The 20,522-nt window shown below is 41.5% G+C and overlaps 1 protein-coding gene across 1 annotated transcript; it reads right to left on the reverse strand.

Moving 5' to 3' along the window:
- Positions 1–3,148: 3,148 nt before the first annotated feature.
- On the reverse strand, positions 3,149–20,494 carry LOC138621951 (sodium- and chloride-dependent betaine transporter-like). Its single transcript, XM_069700362.1, has 17 exons — positions 20,400–20,494; positions 19,788–19,830; positions 19,268–19,468; positions 18,610–18,744; positions 17,945–18,085; positions 17,649–17,775; positions 17,044–17,091; positions 16,086–16,215; positions 14,934–15,068; positions 12,934–13,037; positions 12,715–12,839; positions 11,945–12,057; positions 11,729–11,866; positions 11,313–11,415; positions 8,475–8,575; positions 4,813–4,959; positions 3,149–4,648 (listed from the first exon to the last, which is right to left on the reverse strand). The coding sequence occupies exons 3-17, from the start codon at positions 19,455–19,457 to the stop codon at positions 4,481–4,483; spliced, it is 1,905 nt and encodes a 634-aa protein (XP_069556463.1). The 5' UTR covers positions 19,458–19,468; positions 19,788–19,830; positions 20,400–20,494; the 3' UTR covers positions 3,149–4,480.
- Between the last annotated feature and the right edge of the window lie 28 nt (positions 20,495–20,522).

Below are 20,522 nucleotides of genomic sequence, written 5' to 3' on the forward strand. Positions count from 1 at the left end.
TGTGACCTTGTTATTTGCTAAATAATTGTCCTTTATGTCGCAAGAATTAAATTACAGCAAGGCATTGTCACCATAAAAGCTCTAAAGTAGCAATCAAGCAGAAATGCAATCTTTTACAAGGAAATCTGTTGATATGATGCATTCAGTATTTCCTGCATCTTCAGAGTAATAAGGCCAGACATGGTTCCTTTTCTCTTTCCCCGTGGGGATTGTTGCTGAGCGCAGCAAACAATCAACAGCTTCATTAAACATTGATGAAGCCATATAGGTTGTGATTACTATATATGCAGCACAAAGTAAAGCATGTCCAGCTGAAAATGTGATTCATTGATAATTTATTCGGGGAGACATTTTCCAGCAAAGGAAACACAACTTCTCAAATGGTCATTTTGTAGTTTAAATATTTTAAATATCCATAAATAGCACTGAACCATTTTCAGATGTTTTGATGATCAAAATGATTAATTTTGAAAATAGTCAGCAGATTAATGTATACATAAAATTATAGTTAGTTGCATTCGTAACGACTTATTGTAAGTCGCTTTGGATAAAAGTGTCAGCTAAATGAAATGAAATGTAACATGCACACGACTCCATACATTTAAAAAATGTGATTATATAAAATTTCCTGATAATAATTACCATTCAATTTATTTGCTAGTTAAGAGCCAGTATAATATAATGTTGCATCAAACACAAGAAATGATTGGCTGTCAAAGTACTTCTGATATTGAGATAAAACAAAGACTTAAACCTTGTGAGTACAAAGTTTTGACTAAACATGAAGTTCACAACAACTCGTTTGGGGTTTTGTACCTTCTGAAAGTGCTTTGTCATGCAGGGCAAGAACTATTCGTTAATCTGTGATAATTCTATAAAATGGATTTACAGCCTCTGTCTTAAGATGCTTTTTGGAAAGGGGCCCAGTACCAGACAGAGGCTAGAGGTTAATTTAGTGTGTCTGCTGCATTAACACTGAAAATAACAAGAGTTGCATTCTGTCAGTCAGGATGTTCTGATTTATGGATCGCTCCATACTGACTGACTGAGTGAACCAAACAAGACCAAGGTGACCAAGGACTTTTTAATTGCAAGTAAATAATGAGAAAGCAGAGACATCTCCTTTTATGCCTGCTTTTCTTTCGCTCTTTAGGTTCACGTGTTGAGCCGCACTAAAGCTTGTGTTGTCCCAACAAGACTTGGCCACAATGCAAAACACGAAAGACGAGTTGTAATTAACCCATCAAACTAAAACGTGTGTATGTCAGACTGACAGCCACCAGCTTATATAGAGTACTCAGCAGCCAGACCAGGTGAGATGAATCACCCTAACGAATCTTAGTAGTTCAGGTTCTTTCTGCAGCAAGTGGTTGCAAGACATGAAAATGATCTGCAACATGACTTGCAAGGCATGTAAAACAACACACTACCAGTCTGTGACAGAATACATTGTCTATAACATTTACTGTGTTTACTTCAGAAAAGTACGAGAACAACCTTTTTAATTTGGGGTTTCGCATTTACGACAACTACGGATTTACTCTGGAATCTTCATCCCACATTTAATGTGATAGATGTCTTAGTGTCCCGTAGGACAATACGAGCCAAAAATGTGTGTTTTTGGTTTGTTCGTTGTCTAATTTCATGATTTAAATATTATTTTCGATGTCCGCTGTTAACCACACAGCATTTCAGTATTCTATCGTGTTTCCTAAAATCTGACAAAAACAACCCCATTGATGTTATGAAGATGACATCAGGGTTATCGCATTAGAATTGTCGTGATACTTCAATGTTGAACAGAAGTCTTGCGTTACAAACTAGAGATGTGGCATTTAAAAGTCATCACAATGACATAATGACAATTATAATGGGTAATGTGGGTTCCAAGATTTCTTGGAGCTTGACAAAGCGGCAACCAACCATGACGTCACCCATTGGTTTGTGAACTGCTGTTATGAGGCCTCGAGTTTGATGTTTTGGCCATCACCTTCTTGCTATTTTGCAGCCAGAAGTGGCCATATTTGATGATGATCTCTAATAACAGCTGCTTCCATGACATCTGTCATCACCCCACTGGCCTGTTCTGTATTTGTATGACATGTTGATCTGGTCAGCCTGGGGTTGGGGTTTTCCATTCCAGGCTGTCTCTCTGCTGCAGTGGGGTAGTGGCTGGTTATGTAAAGGCTTATGGGTAGATAGTCTAATTATAAATACTGGAAGTGTTGAACCACTTGTAAACCTATAGTTGTGTTTCCAACCTCAGGCAACCTTCAGCTTCTAATTCAAGCACAGAACCATCAATATCCAAATTGGGGGTGTGGCCTTACATATTACTACTGCTGTTCTCCAACACCTGAGGAACATAAAATGGCCAACAGCACTTCACCAGCTTCCTGTTGTTGATTTTCATCGTCTCATTAATGTCAAATTTAAGTGGCACTTTGACTCAACTGATCCAATGGCGGGCGTTTAAGCTTTTTGGTCCAGACTTACCGAGGAATGAGGTCCATTTTGTGCCATTGGGGGCGGAGTGGAGGGAGTGAGGGTGACGGGAGGTGGGAGGCAACTAGGTGGAATTGTCAGTTAATTGAATGCCAGTTCGGATTACACAGATGGCTGAGTTTGGCATTATAATGGTGCAAGTTCATGTACACCAATCAATAGCATTCGATGCAATTACACATACAAACTGCCATTTTGTCATTTCATAACCACATATGAAACTCTGTTTTAGTAGATGTATGACAAAAAGAAGGTAGGAGGACATACACAGCTGTGCAGTTGTTTTTGTTTTCTTGCTACAAACCAGGAAACATGAGTTTTGCACGACCTGATCGACTTGTATTGGATGTTTACCCTTTCTGGTCAGTAAATCAATATGGATAGAATCAGTGAGGCATTTTGCACCAGGATATTTAACATACTGATACTTTCACTGCAATATACTTCATCACCGTTGGCTGCACAAGTTATAAACACAAAGTTAAATAAAGAGAATGTGCACATTTTAAAGCTGTCTAAAATGGTTCAAATTCATCCCATTGGTTGACTACAACGTTACGTCAAAAAGAATGATGTGTCATAAAAAAATGTATAAATGCCTATGACTCTTAAAACATAGAAAAACACACACAACATATGCAGGTCATTAATAAAAGGTGTATATTATTCCAATGTGGAGACAATTAGGAATTTTCCAGTGATCTCAAAGGAAATACACATGAACACAACTTTTACTGGTACATAGTTACATAATTTCAAGCCTATAGGAACTCTTCAAATATGTAACAAGACTTTGAACATATACTCAAACACAGGACATCTCTGTAAGCGAAGAAAAAAATTATTTTGAGGATCTTGACCTCCTCCATGTTGTTGACCTTTGCCTTAACACAAGGCTCATGTTGTTTTGCACTAACACGTGCTATTTGTCATACTGTTGAAAACAATGGCTAAGCTTTAAGTGTAAAAACATAAACATGTATTTACTAAAAGATAAATGAATATATTGGCAAATGATTATGAATAATGAACTTATGAATAAATGATAAACTACAAGTTTGCAACTGAGTTTACTTTCACATGTGCAGTGTACAAACCTTAAAAATCCATTATAGCATCCTCACAGTAAAATTAATCAACTCCTATTCAAGTGTGAAATTAATGTAAATTAACATTAGAATTTCATACTATGATGCTGACAGTTTTCTAAATAAACACGGGTGTTGGATGGGTACTGGATCAGCCAGGCATCCCAGGGTGTCAAATACTCATCTGATTTGTATAAGGTGCCAAAAATCACATGTTGGTTTAGCAAAAGATCATGCTTTGGGTTAAACGTGACACATTCACTATTCGGATAGGTATAATCATCAAAACTACTTGGTTAGGGTGAGGTAAGATCCTTGTTTGGTTTGAAGTAAGTCATTTTGCATCAGTAACGTTACAGTCGCCACATACAAGTATGATATGCAAGTTAAATGCAGCTGGGTTGCTATACTGGAAAGTAAAAAGTCCAACCGGTGCACCCTAAGATAAAGTTGCCTTTTGTTGCTCCAATGGGTGGTACATGAGTCTGATAAATTGCCTAAGGTGATGTCACCTGATTGTAAGTAATGTAGGCATTAGGTTTTCCTCAGGGAGAACAATGCATTGAACAAAAATGGACAATATACGTGGTTCTGCTGCATCAGTTTTGGTCTAAACTAACCATTTATAAATGTTTCAGGAGTGCAAAGCTAAATTGATGGAGATATTTTATGTCAGTTACTTTATGTAGAATTGTCAGTGCAATACACAGGACTTTATGTTATTATTCTTAAGTAAAAAGTAGTAATGTAAAAAGCAAAAACCATAAACGAATCTCCCTGAAAACTCAAAATGTGTAAACATTTGTATAAAGCTGAATAAGACTATTTTCTTTTAAATGTGTTTTTCTTAATTATTTTTACAGATTTAAAAATGTCACCAGCAACTATCAAACCCCACTGGGTTCCTCCATCATAATTTTCTCATTTCTTTCACCTGCACTCCTGCCTGGCTGCCTCTGGGCCTTTACGATGACACATTCACACATTGTTAACGCTGGCTTGTATGGTCGAGACTGACGCAGGTCGCTGGATGGTGTAGTCATGTTTTGGGGATCCTGATAGTTAGAAGAGAAAATCAATTAAAACATTGTGTAATGAAACATTTAGTGACATGAACACACAAATTCCGGAAAAATATAAAAGATGCTGAAAAGAGAACTTTAGCTTTGTAAATAATATTTGATAATGATGCAATAAATAAGGGTTTGACTTCACTTACCCTGTACAGTGAGACCAAAATGAATAGTGGGATGCACATTAGAGGAGTGGCAACAAGTACAGCGCCGAACATGGAGGCCTGGATCCCAGGAACATACTCATACACATTTAGAGAATGTGTATGCGTCAGGTTATACAGCAGTGTAAGCTAGGAGAATGGAAGTGGTTTCATTAGAAAGACAGACAGTTAAAGAGGTGTGCGGGGGGCAGGTATGGCGCAAGATAATCTTTTATTTGCAGTCATGTTTCGGGTCACCTTATAAATGTAACTCCAATATTTACTCATTGGGGTCGGGTGCAAAGCAGACCGGGCAGCGAGCCGGGCCAGGCCAGGAGCCCGGGCGAGCTGATCGCCGGCAGCATAGACTAGCTCTAGGTACGTGGAACGTTACCTCGCTAGCGGGGAAAGAGCCGGAGCTGGTGTGGGAGGTGGAGTGGTACCAGCTAGATATAGTTGGGCTCACCTCCATGCACAGCACTGGCTCTGGAACCAAGCTCCTGGAGAGGAGCTGGACTTTGTCCTTTTTTGGAGTTGCCCAGGGTGAGAAGCGCCGGGCAGGAGTGGGGATACTCACAAGCGCCCAGCTGAGTGCTGCCGTGTTGGAGTTCTCCCCGGGAAACGAGAGGGTTGCCTCCATGCGCCTGCGGTTTGCAGGAAGGAAGGCTCTGACTGTTGTTTGTGCTTATGCATCGAACAGCAGTTCGGAGTATCCGGCTTTCTTGGAGTCGGCAGGCGGTTTCATTTCCAGGACTTCCCTCTCACTGCTCGAAAGCCCTGGAAAGCCCAAACGTGGCATGAGGGTGAACTGGGACCATCTGGTGGAGGAACCTGTCCGGGAGGTCTTCAACTCTCACCTCCGGAAGAACTTCTCACACATCCCGAGGGAGGTTGGGGACATGGAATCTGAATGGACCATGTTCAAAGCCTCTATTGTGGACGTGGCTGCTGGGAGTTGCGGTCGGAAGGTCATCGGTGCCTGTCATGGCAACAACCCGAGAACCCGGTGGTGGACACCGCTGAAGGAGGAGGCCTTCTGGGTCTGGTTGGCTCAGGGGTCTCCTGAAGCAGCTGAGAGGTACCGGCAGGCCAGAAGGGCTGCAACTGCGGCCGTCGCGTATGCTAAAACTTGGGCATGGGAGGAGTTCAGGGAGGCCATGGAGAAGGACTTTCATTTGGCCTCAAGGAAGTTCTGGCAAACCATCCGATGACTCAGGAAAGGAAAGCAGCGCCTACGCCAAGCTGTTCTTAGCGGGGGAGGGGGCAATTGCTGACTCAGACGGGAGATATCATCGGGCGGTGGAAAGAGCACTTTGAGGAACTCCTAAACCCGACCAACATGCCCCCTGGAGAGGAGGCAGCGTCTGAAGACTTGGGGAGGGGGTCACACCCATATCCCTAGCAGAGGTCGCTGAGGTAGTCAAAAAGCTCCTCGGTGGCAAGGCGCCGGGGGTGGATGAGATCCATCATGAGATGCTGAAGGCACAGGACATTGCTGGGCTGTCTTGGTTGACACGCCTCTTCAATGTTGCATGGGGGTCGGGAACAGTACCCATGGACTGGCAGACCGGGGTGGTGGTTACCATTTTCAAAAAAGTGCTCAACTATCAGGGTATCACTCTACTCAGCCTCCCAGGCAAAGCTTATGCCACGGTGCTGGAACGGAGGCTTCGACTGTTTGTTGGTTCAAAAGGAGCAGTGCGGATTCCGTCCCGGCCGTGGAACAGTGGACCTTCTTTTTGCCCTCACAAGACTACTGGAGGGCTCCGGGAAGTTTGCCCATCCAGTCTACATGTGCTTTGTGGACTTGGAGAAGGCTTTCAACCGGGTCCCTCGGGGTTTTTTGCAGGGGATGCTGCAGGAGCATGGGGTGCCGGAGCCATTGCAATGGGCCATCTATACAACTGAAATAGGAGCTGGTTTTGTATTCTCTGCAATAAATCAGACACGTTTCTGGTGGGTGTTGGCCTCCGCCAGGTCTGTCATTTGTCAATCATCCTGTGAAAAGACCGTCAGGTTTGGGGGTCTCGGGATCGCCTCTCTGCTGTTTGCAGATGATGTGGTCCTGTTGGCCTCTTCAGAACATGACCTCCAGCATTCACTGAGGTGGTTTGCAGCCGAGTGTGAAGCGGCGGAGATGAGAGTTAGCACCTCCAAATCCGAGGCCATGGTGCTCTGCTGGAAACCGGTGGATTGCTCCCTCCAGGTGGGGACAGGGTTCCTGCCCCAAGCGAAGGAGTTTCAGTATCTCGAGGTCTTGTTCACGAGTGAGGGTAGGACGTAGCGGGATATCGACAGGCGGATCGGTGCGGCTGCAGCAGTAAAACAGGCACTGCACCGGACCGTGTTTGTGAAGAGGGAGCTGAGCCGGAAGGCAAAGCTTTCGATTTACCAGTCGATCTACGTTCCAACCCTCACCTATGGTCACAAGCTCTGGGTCGTGACCGAAAGAGCGAGATCACGGCTTCAAGCAGTTAAAATGAGTTTCCTCTGCAGGGTGGCCGGGCTCAGCCTTAGAGATAGGGTAAGGAGCTCAGACATCAGGAGGGATCTCGGAGTAGAGCCACTACTCCTTCGCATCGAAAGGAGTCAGCTGAGGTGGTTCGGGCATCTGATCAGGAAGCCTCCGGGGCACCTCCAACTGGAGGTTTTCCGGGGACGGCCAACTGGCAGGAGACCCTGGGGAAGACCCAGAACACGCTGGAGGGATTATATATCCCAGCTGGCCTGGGAACGCATTGGGATCCCCCAGGATGAGCTGGAAAATGTTGCAGAGGAGAGGGAAGTCTGGGCCAACTTGCTTGGCCTGCTGCCACTGCGACCCAATCCTGGATAAGCGGAAGACAATGGATGGATGGACGGATGGATGGATGGATGGATGGATGGACATTTACTCTCTTTTTGCTGTTTTCGGTCACAACCAAAATCCGAACACAATTATCTGGCATCAAAGTGCTTCACTATGTTACCCAGGTAGTTTTTAACTGTTTGGCAGCTGAGTGCTGTTTGATCCTGAGCAGGTAGTGAACAGTGTTTTTTTTTTTAGAGCTTTATTGTTTTAAACAGAAGCTTTGAAAACCGTGACAGTGAACCAAAACATTAAGCCAGAAACATGAGCTGAAACTCACTTGAAGCTCCTTACAGCCAAGTGGAGCTGTACATTTGAAATTCTCAGTATATTCTTCACTATGAGCAGCACGTTTCACATCATCACTTTGTTTTCATATCATTACTTTATATTTTGCTATTATAATACAGACTCCAGTTCTGAAATAATATGCCGACTGTATTTTCCATTCTCGTACTGATCATATCTGCAGAGAAGTGAGTTTTAAAACAGATGAGTCCACATTTTCAGATAAAGGCAGCAATCTCTCCTCTTCCCATCCTGTATGAGTGCTCAAGCATGTGGCAAAATGAAATATGTGAAATACTCAGCAAAGATGAAAGGCCAGGAGAGAGGGAAACAAGAGGAAGCAAAGACAAGGGATGATGATGGGCTGCAAAAGATCTGAATTCAGACATGATATAGGGTAGAAAATAAGGAATACAAATTAAAACATGATAATAGCATTAAAGCAAAGAGCCAGTGTGAAACTGAGAAAGAGACATGAAGTAGAATTGGAGAAGAGAGAGATGGAACCCGGGTGTCAGGACTCACTCACCCCACAGATGAGAGGCGTGAAGAACATCCAGCAGTACTTCAGCACAGGGAATGGAGGGTATCCGATCATGTCCTCAATGTTGTCATAGAAACGGTCCGCACCTGCAAAGTGCAAAGACATGGGCGGGGGATATTAGATCAATTCAAGGGATCAAAATAGTTTTGTTTTTATGGGGAATACTCTTACAACACATTTGGGCACTTCAAATGAGACCGTCGAGGCTCAGCTTTGTGACTTAGCAGTATTCAAATCTAAGATTTTTAACAACAGTTAAAGATTGTCTACAGTTCGATTTTTGTTTGGCCGTAAAGGAAACCAGTGGTGGAAAGCAACTAAGTATCTATTCAAGTACTGTACTTACTACTTACTGGAGAATTTGACATTTAATGCAACATAATGCTTCATTATGCTCCACTACAGAATTTTTTTTTTACACCATTACAGTTATTTAACACCTGTAGTTACTAGTTACTTTTCAGACACAAATTTGTAAAAATATCACGTGATGAGTTTAGAAAAAAGAAGCATTATCACAGATTAAACAGCAGTCATGGGTAAATGAGGAAGCAGAGGAGGAGGAGTTCAGTGGGGGATGAAGATGAGAAAGCTGCTCACCTTCAGCTGCCATAGAAAGGAATACAAACATAAAAAAAATAACAGGAGGAAACTGAGATGAGATTGGAAAGGTATGTGACCTGCTGGGTGGAACAACATCCCGAGATTGATTTTTGCAAATGTTTAACAGCATAAGAAGTTCGCAAACCTATTTAGGAAAACAAACAAACATGGCTCCATAAATGATACAGTAATCAACCTTGAAACTAAATACACTTTTACGGAGGAAGTGAGTGGCCTCATTTAAATTTGAGTGAGAAAGTATCTCAACACAACAGAGACTGAAGAGACAGCGATGGCTGAAAAACTCAAATTGTGCATCAGTTTGCTGTGGAAGATCCTAATTCCAAAGAGCAAGTAGTTTGGGAAATGGAAATGCACTTCTCAGAGTCACAGCAATGGAACATATATGCACAGTCAGGAGGTTTTTGAGGAGACCTCTAAGAAATATGCAATATATTTGTCAGTGATACATCAGTTTCATTAAAGAAAATGGCCTGTATCAATACAATACAGATACTCTGAGGACTGGGAGAAGAGGAAAATATATGAAAACAGGAACTCTCCACCCACAGGATCTCATTTAGCAAGTAATACTGCTGATAATGGAGGTGTAGGAAGGGATGAAAGCATTGAAGAGAGAGAGAGAGAGAGAGAGAGAGAGAGAGAGAGAGAGAGAGAGAGAGAGAGAGAGAAATAGCCACAAAGTCACAGGAACTGAACATCCAACATATATTCCAAAAAGGAAATAGAAATAAAATGTAAGGAAGCCTAAAGCCATCAGATTTGTCAGAAAAGGCCTGGTGTCGATGTTTGACTTTACAGCAGAAGCTGCTGGTGCTCATTTCAGACCACTAGGTGGAGCACTGATGCCTCTGACCTGCTGTAATCTCTGAAAACCTCCACTCCTCTCAGCTGAGATAAATGAAAAATTGTCATCCTCCAAATGAAGCGCTGAATAAACTCTAATCTATAATTTCTTGTCTTTTATTTATGACCAAATATTATGTGTACCTAAAGAATGTGCTTTGGTAACAAAACAAAAAATGCTGAAACTCCTGTAGAAAAAGCAATTTACAGCTAAATGACAAAACTGAAAAGGCAAACAGCAACCAACCAAACAAAGAAGAGAGACACCGTTTAACATACAATCACAGTTTTGTCACAGCCAGCGCTTGTAAACTTAATGTAGCATGAAAACCATTCGATTTTAATTAAACTGAAACATTAGGTGAGCTCGAGAAACATTTGCAGGCTTGACTTTTTGAACTTTGAACAGCGCTAGGCTAATTAGTTCCCCGTTTCCACTCTTTATGCTATATTAAACTAAGCTCGGCTAGGATAACCATCTGCTGACTGAAAATCGTGTTTTTATTCTAAATCGCAACAAGAAAATAAGTACTATTTCCAAAAATGTTCTTGTCAGGCTCTTTCCTTTTCACTGTTAAATCGTTCAGTGAAATGACACCAGATGAAAACTAGAAATACCTGCTTGCAACAAAAAGTAAAAAAAAATCTTCTCTAATCTCTTTAAAGTGGATACCTATGTGCCTAGCTGTCACTGGATATTGTTACAGATCCCCCATACCCTCAGAGGAGGGTATTTATGGTATTTATGTGGCACACGTGCAAAACAACAGCATACAGATGTAAAGTTCAAAATATAGCACATAATATCATTCAAAATATTCTAAAACACAAATGAAAACATAATATTGTTATCCCTCTCCAATCTCATCAAAATTAATACTGTTGGTAGAGCTGTTTTAATTCCACTGAGGGCAAAATGAAACCTGCAGATTTCAACTTTTTTTTTTTTCCTGTCAGAAGTTGGTCTCGAAGAGATAAGCTTATGAGATACAGAGATACGTTGATTACACTGATGAAACAAATGCTGCTGTTTGAGTTGCATCAGCTAATGATAAAGAATGAAGTCCCCATTTGTGTAGCTACTGTGAAGGTACTGCACTACTGATGATGTTGATATAGTGAAAATAAACTACATAGTACCCACATACTTAAAGTTATCATAGAAGACTGCCATCATACTGATTTAGAGCTACATTAGAAGTCTTTCATGCAAAGGCCCTCTCGTAATTAAAAGAAACTCCCTTTCAGAAACTGGAAGTTAATCAGTTTTTATAATGCAACTGCAGCTCACTGCATTACATGATGCTACTCATTTTGCTCTGCATGCAGCAGTTTTAACAGCCAAAGACTTACCATACACCCAGGCAACAACAATGGTCTCAAAACAAGCAATGATGAGAAGGCTGGTTCCACTGGGACCATAGGTGTCAACCAGCTGGAAGAGGAGGATCCCTCCCTGAAAAATGGACAGGCGAAACACAGGGAGGAAAAACAGAGATGTAGCTGTCAGAGGCGCAGACAAACTGCGTTTTTCTACCTTTATATTTGGAATAAGCAGCAAACCTCTCATTTATGCAATTTTATGGCTCTGGGCCCCCTATAGCAGGACATTTGATGGACAGTACATCATGAAATCAAAAATTTAAATTACTGGTGTACACATCAACTTAATAGAATACTGGCAATCGTTTTAACAGTTCACTTCCTTCCTTTTTAGCTGTGAAACAGGACCCTTTATTTGAACAATCAGTGCTCAGAGTCCAGCTTACGTCACTAACGAACGGCAGCCCCAGCAGGAAGCAAATGATCGCGATGACCAAGACCAGTGTCTCTCTGGCACCCGGCCTCCTCAGTCGACGTGGGAACATGTCTGTGATGGCTGTGGCCAGGCTCTCCACACACACAAACTGTGGACAGGACAGAGCTGAGCATTAGCTGATTTCGAACATGATGCTATGAAGTGTGCGATGTGTCCCATATAATACCTGACTGTCTAGACCCAGGAAGATGATCATGAGGAAGAAGAGCACAGCCCAGAAGGACGAGCCAGGAAGCAACGACAGAGCCTTAGGATAGGCAATGAAGGCCAGACCAGGACCTGTACGAAGCACATGAATGCATCTATTAACACAGCCTTGATAGTGCACAGGCATTATTAACAATAGAGACCACAAAGAAGAAAGAATCCAGAATTTCATTATTAAAAGACAAGAAAATATGAAAACAAAAGGTTAAACATAATTTTGTGGAACACCTGACCACTCAGATTTTTCTGGTGGCCCTTTAAGGCTTGTTTAAGGCTGGTTGGGAAGCACTGCTTTAATAAAACATTTGATATAAAACTTTAGCTCATGTACAACTCTTTCCTCACAGAGATGCACATTAAAAAAGTGCTTTGTAAAATAGGATTAAAAGGAAGAAACAAAGTAGTGAATTGGAATACAGATAAACAATAATTATTAAGAACACCAGCAATAAAATGTACAAAAAAATTGGGTTGATTGTTAACATTATTTTTTTGATGCCTAAGGAATACCACTCTTCACAATGAGTGACAAAAATACAACCTTTCAGCTGTATCTAAACATAAAATGCCATCTTGTGGACACTGGTGGTTGTTTTCAACACGCCCCAATGCATAACAACTGAATACAGCAACTGTTTCTGAATATTTAATGCTTATGTTTATAAACATGAAGTTGACATGAAACGCAGAAAAAAACCAGCATGCACATACAGAAAGTGGGAAACGTACCACTAGAAGAAACTTCATCTATGGAAATGCCGAGGTCATGAGCCATGAATCCCAGCACTGAGAACACAGCGAAGCCAGCAAAGATACTGGTGGCGCTGTTCAGACAACAAAGCGCAAAGCAATCCCTGCGACAGAACAAAGAAGACACGCCTGCTCTGTCAAGGAGGAAACAAACATACAATTGTAAATGTGATGATGTCTGGGTGTGGGGACACTGACCTGTAGCAGTTGTTGTCGTATTTATTGTAGCTCCCCAGAGCCGTCAGTACTCCCTGGCAGACGGCATAGGAGAAGAACACCTGAGTCCCTGCATCACACCACACCTGGAGAGGGTAAGATACTGAGTTTTGCAACATTTGATAGGCACCTTAAAAGTCAAAATTGTTCAAATTATCCAAAGCATATGTTTTCCATCATCTCCTTTCCTTACAGAGAAAAAATACAATCCCTGGAACAAACAGCATTAACCATGAGACAATGAATCTGCATCTTCCTATTTTGTTGTTTCTGTCATAATTTAGGACAAATTTGTGAGTGAGTGTGTGCATTCAGGTCAGCGATTGGAGGTTTTTTTTTACACAATTGTCTGTTTGCAAGTCCCGGTCCCGACAGCATCTGGATTACATTAGTGGCACTAGAGCTCAGTCTAGTCCACTAAACAATAGAGTTGGCCAGGCTCCAGAGCAATATATATTCCCCTTCTCCAGCCCCATTGTGGGCCTGACTTATTCACAGCCTAGGGTCAGGAATGGAAGTCCGTGGCATAAGATCTTCACATCTAACACTGGACAAAGAGGAAACTGTTGTGTCCTTACAAGCATGCGTTTTATTTTGGGGTCCTCTCGGCTGCTCTGCGCACATGATCACACGCACACTGACACGCAAACACAAAAAGGAGACACATTGAGACACTAAACAGACTCCAGATGCAGGCAAGAACTCAACCATGATTTCCTCTGCAGATCAAGCAAAAGCTGACACTTGCACGCAACAGCAAAACCCAGAAACAAGTCAAGATTTGTTTTTAAGAGCATCTGGTATTGCATAACTCTGCTATGTCAGCCGTAACTGCTTTCACCTGCTTACTCCAAATGACACATCGCAGTTTTTCCTTGACAGTATTAGATTCTCACGCTGGATGTAGGAGTGTCTAACAAGAGCAGCTACATTTTGTCTTATAACTCAAACAGGCAGATGGGGGATGATCAGATATTTCAATTGAGCTCTGTGATCCATCGGAGTGAGGTAGCAACACAAGAATCCAGTCAAACAGACCAAGATTAGAGAAGAAAGAGCTGCAAAAACAACTTCCAAAAGCAAATATTACAGGGCTGCAACCCACGTAATTGATTTCTTTTTTCATGAAGATTCATCACTCACACGAATGCTGATCCAAACATGCATAAATGCAGATGTTCACATGGAAATAGGAATTACCCTCCCTCCACTCCAAGACAAATTCTGGGGCCTAACCCTCCGATGATAGCGTTTGATCCCTGAAACTGAGAGCCATGCTGTGCAGAGACATAAAGAAGCAGGGGGAGGTGGAGAGAGGTGATGATCCAAAGAAAAAAAAAGTACTCTTGTGCTCAAACATGCAAACCCATCCAGAATTTACCCTCTTCTGTTTTTGATTCAATCTTATCCTTACACTCATTGACAGACAGATCTACTGTCACAATTGAATACAGTGTGCAAGCTTCCATGCAAATACAAGTAAGTTCCATTGACTTAACTTAAAGCACGTTATGCCGACTTTTTGTAAAGTAAATATAGCTGCGAAATGTGTTGCGAATTCCCGACGGAGAGCACTGTTTTCACTCCTGTGTGATAATGCTACTGTGCACTCCAGAGGAAAAAAAAATATATTTGACAAACTTCTCACTGAAGAGAATCTTGGCTTGCTTTTCTTGTTAAGACTCTGTCTTGGGACCGGAAACAAGAGTCAAGGCAAAGAGAAAGGAGGAGGGGAGGCGCTGAGGATAACAGGACACTGCATTCATCTTGTTACAACAGGGAGGAATCTGACAGAGAGAGATGTGTTGAGGAGTGAAGAGGCAGATGGTTGTGAGTTGCAGTGTAGATGTCCGGACTCTTTCTGTATCTTTAACATTCTGAATCTCAGATGACGTGGCTGTACTGTGCGTTGTGTTTTTAAGTTTGCATTTCAAAACCAAACATTGTTACATTAACAGTTTATTAAGAGAGTGAGCTCTTACACCTGGATCGGCGAGCTTCTGGAAGTCCGGTCTGAGGTAATATCTCAGGCCTTCTGCGGCTCCTGGCAGCGTCACTCCACGTAAGAAGAGTATGATGAGCATTAGGTAGGGGAATGTAGCAGTGAAGTACACGACCTACAAACACATAAACGAATACAAACAGCTTCTTGTTAGATGTATGTAAGCAAAGTGTCTCACCACTGGTTGCATGTGTTCGTTGCACACTCACTCTTTTGTTTAAAGTTGCTATAAGTTGGCTCTAGTAGTTATATTTTAGTCACCACCGCTTCTGAAGGACAAACCTGGATCTTTAGCAGCTGAAATGCAGCACGATGCAAATCAATTAAAGTAATTTAATGTTTACTGCGGTTTAGTCCTCAAGTAGAAACCTATTGTGTAGTGGAGTTATCAAAGTTTTTATTTTTTGCTGAGAAAGCAACTTTACTATATTAGCTCATGCTTGTTGCTCTCATGAACCAAACAATGAGCTGGAAGATGCTAAAATGCTCCGTAGAGTTGAGGATAGGTGCAGAGTTAAATGATAATCATATACGACCACCAGAACACCAATTAGAAGAAGTGAATTTAGTGAACGACAACAAAATGACTCATGGACATGAGAAAATTATTTTTGAATGGGAGTCAATTAGAGCAAAAATATTTTTGGGAGGCAGCCCCTAGAAGCCTTCAGTGGTATTGCACTTAAAAGGCACTTCTGTCTCTGGTAATAGAGGAAATCTGTGTTTACAGTGTTGATAAACATCCTTTACTGACAACACTCAACAACAGTAACAGAAACATTGTGAAAGAAGAAAATGTTCAATGCAATGAATACTTTCATGTGAATCCCTTAAGTGTGGGTGTGCAATTTGATCCCAGGTACTAAAGGCAGACCCCATTCGTAACAATAAAAACTACTAGATAGAGAGCCAACTACAAAAGTCAATGTGTTGAATGGCTAATCCATAAAAAACAGTATTCAACAGGGATTAAAACTTTAAGTGCACCCACTGATCACTTATTTATTCCTCTTTATTGAATCTATATCAATTACAAAGAAGTGAATAAAGAACAGGGAGATGAGCTGAAGACAGCTTACATATAGTTTATCAATGGACTCCCGCCTATACCGTATGATAAAGAAGTACTCACCTTTCCAGTGGATCTGACTCCCTTCCAGATGCAGAAGTAACATATGACCCAAACGAGCAGGAGACACAGAGCCAGGTCCCAGTGCACCGTGTTGAAGGACATGTCATTTGACATTCTTAACACACGGTAACTATAGGGAAGAGAGACATGTCAGCACAAATACAAACATGCATCCTCTGCATAGAAACACACTTTGCTTTTCTTGATGCCTTTCTCCAACTGAAAATCAACACAGCCGGGTACAAAATGTTGCCTGACTCATGACAAGAACACATTAAAAGTCAAGACTTCCTTTTATTGTAGTATCCATGACAATGGAAAGAAGTTCATATATTGAAAAAAGTACCAAACATCTCATCATAAGCACAGATGTTAAAATCGCCCTGAGTTTATTTTGGAGGCCTTCAGTTTATATTAGAAACCTGCAGGGAATAGAGCACATATTGTTCTTATCCGCTAAGTGGTTTCCTAGTATCTGCTGCAATATCCAATCAGGAAATTATCATGTGAAGCGCAGCAGCGGTGTTTCGAAATATCTACAAATTAGGAAAAAAAAATAGGGAGGCAAACAACTTTGCGAGTTGTAAGTTAAATAAGGTGCTATGAGTAGTCATTTGTGGCTCCTGAGGAATGTAACTGGCTCATTTTTCTTGCTGTGGTTTGGTAGCCTTGGTTCACCTTTTGCTGGTTCACCATTACCATCGCGTTGACTGAGCATCCAGAGAGTAAAGATCGGCTCTTAGTATCTGGGAAGCATTAAGAGCCGTTGATGAGGAATGTTCAAGCCAAAGATAAGGTCAATGGGGAGGATGACATTACGGTCGTGTGTGTGTGTGTGTGTGTGTGTGTGTGTGTGTGTGTGTGTGTGTGTGTGTGTGTGTGTGTGTGTGTGTGTGTGTGTGTGTGTGTGTGTGTGTGTGTGTGTGTGTGTGTGTGTGTGTGTGTGTGTGTTTCTCACATCCAGAACTCCTCTTCTGGTGACCTAGTCTTCGTCAATGTGTCATTTCTGGAAATACAAAGATATGAGAAAGTAAAGTGGATTGAAATCAATTAATTATGTAAACAATGTTTCAGTTCATTAACATTCTTTTCAATGTAGTTTTAATTCACTCAACAATCACAGAAGTAACCAATCGAAAACTTTTAGAGGGATCCACACAACACTGCTAGTGATAGCTTCATCTTTCAGCCAAGAAAGAAAGTATTGGCAAGAGAGTGCATATTTCCAACATATATTCCTTTAATATGGTATTTTTCCAAAATTCGACATCCCACTTGTTTTTTAACAACTATTAAGCTAAGGCCTGACAGGTCCTTTAGATTCACTAGGTGCACTTTTCACCCCCAAAGTGTTCCAAGGTAGCAATTAATACTGTTCATTTGTATAACAGGAACGCATGTATGCTGTTGTGAACACATAAAAGCATGGGCGTGTCCTTAAAATGAAACATTATCGGAGCCAAGACTAATCCCATAATTCTTATCATCCTTTTCATGTATCGTGTCAACAGTGTCATAAAATTATATATTGTAAGCATTTAGAACAACAAAGATGAAACTTACATGTAACTCAAGTTGTCATAGCTGTCATAGTCGCCAGTTAAGGTGACGTTGTTCAGGAAGGACCAGTTGGCATCGGGCCGAAACAGATGGGGGTTGGCAAAGAAGCTAGAGCGACCGTGACATTCCACTAACAGGTTGAGGAGAGGGGAATAAAGTGAGAGCAATGTTGCAGACTAAAAATGTGAAAATGATTTGGGAGAGTCTTGTGTTTCCTCTTTGAGAGGGCAACAGGCACACTTCTAATGAATTACAGATGTGTTTAAACATGCATTTGTGGATCAAAAAGAGGGGCTTACTAGTGTTCCAGAAGTTGTCACATGTGGACCAGGGCAGGGGGCTTTTGAAGGCATTAATTAGGTAGAAGATAGCCCAGGCCAAAACAACAATGTAGTAAATGTTCAGATAGATGACGATCACCTGGGATGCAATTCCCACACCTGCAGTACAAGTGAATTGCTACACAGTTAGTGTACATTTCTGGCTGCTGTTTTCTTTTGTATTATGCAATAGTTGGTTCCCAGTCTTCAACACTGAGATACACATGTGTTCAGGTTGGTTTAACATCAGCATTTGAAACAAATAATAAACCATCAGCATGTTTTTTATGGTATCCTTCTCTTTAGAGCAACAATGTCTGTTTAAAATTAAGATACTGGGGAAAACAAGCCTGACAGCACATACACAAAGCAGCTATTGTTGGGGGTTGAATCCCGCTGAACCACTAGGGAAGTAGAAAAACGTCTTTCTCTGAGTGAAATGCTGCATGAAATAAATTTAAAAAATCAAATTGAATCTCCTATTAGTTGAATCTCTATGGCATGTACAATTGACAACAAACAGCTACAATCTTGTTTTTGCAACAGTAATGAAGAAAGCACAGTGAAAGACATGTATGTGTTGCCTGTCAACTGAATAATTCTTATGTAATTCTCAAAAATTCCATTGTGAGCCTGGCTTTTACCCTCAAACATGGGGCATATCTTCCTCCAGGCAGTCACCCCACCCTCGCTGGTGTACTGGCCCAACGCCGTCTCCAGGAAAAACACAGGGATGCCACAGAAGAAGAGGAAGACAAAGTAGGGGATGAGGAAGACCCCTAAAATTAGAGACACCCATGATGAAATCTGATTAAACATGCCAGGGTTGCTCTGTTATTGACACTTACAGATCAATAGAAACCCCTACATATTAAAATATTTATGAGAAAACTGCTTATAGAATTAGTTAATTGGGATGAAGGGTGATTTGTAATGAATAGATGTTACCTGGGAGAAATTGCAATGACTCTGCTTACACAATTATGAATAACAACAGTCGAAAATGGTTGCTTTTGGGAAATGGATCAAGCCAAAACTAACTATTATGAAATAATCTCTGTGTGGAAAACAATGAATGCTCAGGATTCAAAATTTGTCACACACACACACACACACACACACACACACACACACACACACACACACACACACACACACACACACACACACACACACACACACGTGCACATTACACATGCAAACATGCAACTTGCAAATGTGCACATGTTGAGGGTATGTGCAACAGCCCTTTATTTAAAATGTCAAGAAGAAAGAAAATCTCCCACAAACCCAGCCCCTCACCTCCTCCATTCTTGTAGCACAGATAGGGGAAACGCCAAATATTTCCTAGGCCAATTATTTCTCCAGCCATGGAGAGTAGGAACTCTGTCTTGCTGCCCCATTTTTCCCTCGGCAGAACACCTTCCTCAGAAGCCCGGGTATCTGGATTAGGGTCTCCACCAGGGGCCCCTCTGGCTGCTTCCTCAGTCATGGTCTCTCAGTCTGTTGTATATACAAGATAAGTGAAATGCTTTTTTTGATTTCACTCTCTCCAATTTTTCTGCATGCATATATGGAACAGCAGCCTTGACATGTAATTGATAATTCTCATGTTTCTTCTGATAGCTCGCACTGCATTGCATTAAAGTCTCATCCGTTTCAAAAGAAAGAGGCTCTGACAAAACCATCACACTCCCAAATACCATTAACTGCAAATAACTCCACTTGCATTACTCGACAGATGTGTGCAGAGGATGTCAAAAAAAAAAAAAAAACTAGACGGTCTAGCTTCGCATTACAAAACTGAATGTATGTAACTCACCCGTTTGCTTTCAGAGGCGCCGGCAGTAAAGCTCCTTGTCTGTCTGAGCAAAGTTTAAAGAAAAGTCTTATTCTGAAGAGGGGTGTGTCCTGAAGGGAATCACACACACACACACACACACACACACACACACTCGGCCTGTACACTCCCGTATGAACATTCAAATTCTGATAAACCGGGAAAGTATTGATATGTTTAAAAGTTACAACAGCATAATCTTAAAACGCCTCAATAATTGAAAAGTTATATATACAACTATTGTAGGCAAAATATAAATCAGAATCAAATGATGCAGAGTAAATTCCACCTCCTATTGTGTCATGTCTTTGGTCTAATATTTACCGTAGTGTCACAACAATTTCTGAAATGGACGTAAGAAACGAGTGGCAGATTAGCTCTCCACTTAATGTATTCCTTGCAAACCCAAATCACTTTGCTGAGTTCATTGAAACCACAATTCAAACTTTTTTTTTATTTTTTTATTTTTTTATTTTTAAACAGACTCTGTGGTGTTACTGTTTTTCTGTTGCCACAACATCTTAACTACCGTACATATCCATAGTTTAATCCTATTTAAACCACGTGAGCGGTGTGTTTTCCACACATGCCTACCAGGACAATCCCCGGGCACCAGCGCTCCAATCATCGGAGGGGGAGGAGCTCTTCCACGTCGACGCGTTGACGTATGCTGTGTGACGAACCAGGAATTAAAAGTAAACAACGGTTTGGAAGACG

This window comes from Brachyistius frenatus, unplaced genomic scaffold, assembly GCF_029030835.1.
Source record: "Brachyistius frenatus isolate BFR_SWC_R1_liver_20210118 unplaced genomic scaffold, ASM2903083v1 Contig_33, whole genome shotgun sequence".
In the NCBI taxonomy this organism is placed as follows: Eukaryota; Metazoa; Chordata; class Actinopteri; family Embiotocidae; genus Brachyistius; species Brachyistius frenatus.